Here is a 4778-nt window from a genome sequence, read left to right as displayed (position 1 = left end):
AAGGACAGTAGTGGTGAGATAAGGCTCACCCGGCAGTGGCTGATAGGGACCGGGGTATGGGGCTCGGACTTGGGCGCTCTTGGCGAGCATACTAACAATACCCCCGCAAACAAGTTTTCCCGATCGGGATGCACTCAGGCGGAGGAGCTTGTGGCACACAAATCGACCATAATGAGGAATGAGGTTTTTCTCGAGATGGGTCATTGCATAGAGGATTTTGAGTTCTAGCGCGTTAATGGTGCTTCGCTCCTCTCTAGGGGCGACGAGCGAAGCAATGATTCTATGGGCCACCTTCATCACGGGATGGATAAGTGATGAGGCTTTGGCAGCGCTAGAGACATATGGGTGTTGTCGGGTGAGTTGAGTCCACCATGTTGAGTCAAAGAATCCTTGAATTGGGTCGGTGGGGCCAAATGTGTTTTCTGTTGGGGCCCCCACAATGGCATTGATTTGATCCAAAGAGATCTCATAGTCTTGATTCATTAGACGGAAGTAGAGGATCCCATGATCCAAATAAACGGAGGATACAAACTCAGCTGTTGGGACTTTATAGCTCAATTCATGGACCCTCAACAAGTCGTGCCACCCTATATTGCGGAACATGGTTTTGACTTGGTTGTAAACATGCAACTCTTTTAGGGATGGAGCATGCGCAAATTTTTGGATGGCATGACCCCGTTTAAGGAATGACTCAAGTTTGCCCTGTTGAATTGGGCCAAGACATACGACACCGCAATGAGACGGGTCGATTGGGGTTGTTGGGGACCTAGGTGGAGGTGATGGGGATCTAGATGGAGGTGATGGAGATCTAGGCTTCCGACGGCGGGCGGATGATTTGGTCTGTCTTGGTCTTTTGGAAGATGTAGCTTCCATAGTCAAGTTTGGGACAAATTTAAAAGTCAATGGGTCAAAATGTCAAAAAGTCAACCGTTGACGGGTCCAGTCAACTTTGAACTTGGCCACCAAAATTTCGCGGGAAATTTGGTTTTCAAAGATTTCCTACTAAGAATCAAGTCCAAATAGATCACAATTTCAAGTACTCTGACTCAAGAACACAAAATCCAAAAGTTAGGAGTTGGAAAGAATTTACCGAATCGTGTGTTGGATTGTGTTGTTCTTGATGGAAAAGATCTTCCTTAACCTCCCCAAGCTTGCCCCTTTCAAGATTGAGACACTAAAACACCAAAATCAAGAGAGAATTTTCGGATCTAGGGTTTGTCAAAACCCCGAAATCCACCATTAAAATGCAAGAAAATGGTGTTTAAGATGGAGAAGATGAAGTGTAGATGATGAAAATCAAACCTTTTTGTAGATGAAAGCCAAAATCTTAAAGAGATTGAAAGGTTTTTTATGAAAATCGGACCTAAGGTTTTTGTTGGGAGAGAGGGGCTGTTAGAAAGTGAAAGTGGGGATAAATGAGGTCAAATCCCGATTTTTTTTCTTTAAAAAGGAGAGTAACTGTTGCGCAGACACGCCCCGTGTCGCCCTAGGCCAAATCGACATGCCCCGTGTTGGGGGTTTTATGCTAAGTTAAAGACGAACACGACCCGTGTTGGGTCAAGGCCAAAACCCCACACGACCCGTGTTACTCTCTGTAAGAATTTGGGACTTTTTTTGCATGGACACGACCCGTGTCAATTGCAGGCCAAAATGAGACACGACCCGTGTTGGTCTCTAGAAGAATTTGGTACTTTTTTTGCATGGACACGACCCGTGTCAATTGTAGGCCAAAACTAGACACGACCCGTGTTGGTCTCTGGAAGAATTTGGGACTTTTTTTCATGGACACGGCTCGTGTTCCATTAAGGCTAAGAGGAACACGTACCGTGTTGGTCCCTGGATGTTAATCCCCACTTTTTGAATTTGAAAATTTCCCTCTCTTGGAAATGAAATACTTTTCCACCCCAAGGTCTGTTCTTTTGGTTTGAAAACAATGACAAAACACATTTGGAACATTAAAAACCATAAGAATGCAAAAACGAAATTTTTTAACGAAAAATGACGAAAATACCCCCGGGTTGCCTCCCGGTTAGCTGCCCTTGTTTTAGGTCGTTGGCTCGACTTTGTCCCCGCATATGCTTCATTCTAAGTATGTGGGTCTCTCCAACACATCAATCTTCTTGCCACCTCCTTCAACGGAACCTTCAACCTTCCTTTGGCTTTCTTTTTGCGCACAAACCAAAAAGGACTTAAACCTTTAATATCAGGATTGTCCACTTAGTCCTTTTTTGGTATTTGTTCACCAGGGTTATCAACTCATTCTCTTCCTTCTTTGATAGTTTATTTGAGTTGATGACCGGCTGAGTGCTCTCCTTCTCGACATGTATATTCTTTAAGGGGTCCGGTGGAGTTTTTGCTCCCGGATCTTGTGTTTGTTCCACCGGTAGAAGGAGTTTGGCTTCAGTAGTAGGTAATTCTACTTCTCATCCAGCAATCCGCATGTGCTTATCATCCTTGAACTTCAAAATCTCCAGCACCTCCTCGTTTATACCGCACTCCTTTGCAAGTTCTTTGGCCTTTTCCCTGTCTAATTTTTGTGACAAGACTAACTCCATAAAATCATGGTTAGTCGACTGTAAGCTCTTTTCAGCCAATGGCTGGATCATATTCACAAAATTCACATATTTAACATCAGAAGGAACCTTTTTTGCTTCATAAACATTGAAGTTGATAACTTCACCATCAAATTCCATACTTAAAGTTCCATTGTAGACATCAATTTTTGTTTTAGAAGTTTTAAGGAAAGGTCTACCCAAAAGTATGGAACTTGAACTTGGAGAGTCATCATCTCCCATATCTAAGACATAAAAATCAGCCGGGAAAACAAATTGATCAACTTTCACTAACACGTCCTCCAATACACCTTTTGGATGTACCAAAGACCAACCTGCAAGTTGGATGATCACACCTGTTTTGCTCAATGTTCCTACACCAATTGATTTGAAAAGAGAATATGGTAGGACATTTATGGATGCACCTAGGTCAATCATTGCTCGAGGCACATAAAGATTCCCCAATTTGCAAGGCACGGTAAAGACACCGGGATCCTTGCACTTCGGGGGCATCCTCTTTTGCAAAACCGCGGATACATGCTCCCCAACTGTTACTACTTGATTTCCTTTTAATTTCTTTTTAGATACACAAAGATCCTTAAGGAACCTTGCATATCTAGGTACCTGCTTGATGGCCTCGATGAGTGGAATGTTGATATAAACTTTCTGGAACATTTTCATAATCTCACTCTCCTCCCGTTCTTTCTTCGTGCTCTTTAATCGTTCGGGAAATGGAGTAGGTGTGGCCTTAGACTCAGTGATAAAGGGCTTCTTTTCGGTTGTTTTATCTTCCTTCTTCTCTTCTTTGGTTGCCTCTTCGACCACTATTTCTTCTTCCTTTTGATCAACCGACACTTTTGGACCATCATAGCTCTTTCCGCCTCTCAATGTGATGGCACACACATTGTGCCTTGGGTTTGTTTCAGTTTGTGCAGGTAACTTTCCTTGAGATTCTAATTTGCTTACAGAAGTGGCAAGCTGTGAAACTTGTTTCACTAAGTTCTTTATGCTTGCTTTTGTCTCTTGTTGGAAAGCTTGTGTACTGGTTGCCAAACTCTTCACTATGTCCTCTAAGGACATACTTGATGAACCCGATTGTTGAGGAGAGTGTTGTGGCTGCCTTGGCTGGAAGTTTTGTGGTGGAAAAGCTGGTCTTTGCTGGTATTGATGTGGTTGACTTGGTTGATAATTTTCCTGTTGATGTCCTCCCCAACCTTGATTGTTACTCCATCTTTGATCACCCCATGGCTGCTCATATCCCCTTTGATTAGACCTAAGAAAACCTCCCATGGCTTTTGCTTCTTCATAATCTTCCTCTTGAAGCTGAGGGCACATGTCGGTAGGATGCCCCACTTGAGTACAAATACTGCAAGGGCGGGGTGTGGGCTGCACACCTTTGTCTTTGGCTAGCATCATGACTACTTTTGTGAGCTCGGACAATTGAGCTTCAATCTGAGGAGTTTGAACTTCTTTTACACCCTGGGGTGTATCTGTGTACCATTCTTCATCATGGCTTGAATGTTTGGAATCTTCAGCCATGTTCTTGATTAGATTGCGGATTTCAGTAGGAGTCTTGTCGGGTAAAGATCCGCCACTAGAGGCATTAAGAAGCCTTCTTTCCATTGGAGTCATTCCTTCAATGAAACATTGGAGGAGCTGGTATTCGGTAATTCCATGCTTTGGGCATCGAGCACAAAGTTTCTTGAATCGATCCCAATATCTGTGAAAAGCTTCTCTCTTTTTTTGCTTGATTCCAATGATTTCCCTCCGTAGGTCGGAAGCTTTCATCTCGGGAAAATACTTGTCCAAGAACAATCTCGCAAGGTCTACCCAAGTAGTCACCGTCCCTGGTGGAAGGACATAGAGCTAGTCTTTGGCAGCGTCTTGCACTGCAAAGGGGAATGCCCTAAGCTTAATCTGATCCTCCATGACATTGTGTGGTTTCATACCCACACATACTACATGGAACTCGGTGAGGAACTTGTGAGGATCTTCGTTCTCCAATCCTCTAAAAGTTGGGAGTAAGTGGATAAGCCCGGATTTTAGTTCCAAGTTGGTGGCGGCTGGGTATGTGATGCAAAGAGGTTGTTGAGTCACCTCTTGTCTTGACCATTGACGGAGAGTTTGTTCGGGTGGTGGGTTTGGAGGACCTTGATTCCCTCCAGGGTTATGTGCCATGGCTTGATAATTGGTTGTGGTTTTTGTAGGTGAACTGTTTAGGATATT

The 4778-nt window shown here is 43.7% G+C and overlaps 1 protein-coding gene across 1 annotated transcript; it reads right to left on the bottom strand.

Annotated features, from left to right (window-relative positions):
• Positions 1-2423: 2423 nt before the first annotated feature.
• LOC111904603 (uncharacterized) lies at positions 2424-4340 on the bottom strand. Its single transcript, XM_052769738.1, has one exon. The coding sequence runs from the start codon at positions 4338-4340 to the stop codon at positions 2424-2426; it is 1917 nt and encodes a 638-aa protein (XP_052625698.1).
• Positions 4341-4778: the final 438 nt, after the last annotated feature.

The sequence above is a fragment of the Lactuca sativa genome, chromosome 3 (assembly GCF_002870075.4).
Source record: "Lactuca sativa cultivar Salinas chromosome 3, Lsat_Salinas_v11, whole genome shotgun sequence".
NCBI lineage: Eukaryota > Viridiplantae > Streptophyta > Magnoliopsida > Asterales > Asteraceae > Lactuca > Lactuca sativa.
Note: the sequence above shows the minus strand (reverse complement) of the source record. Positions and strands in the feature narration are given on the sequence as shown.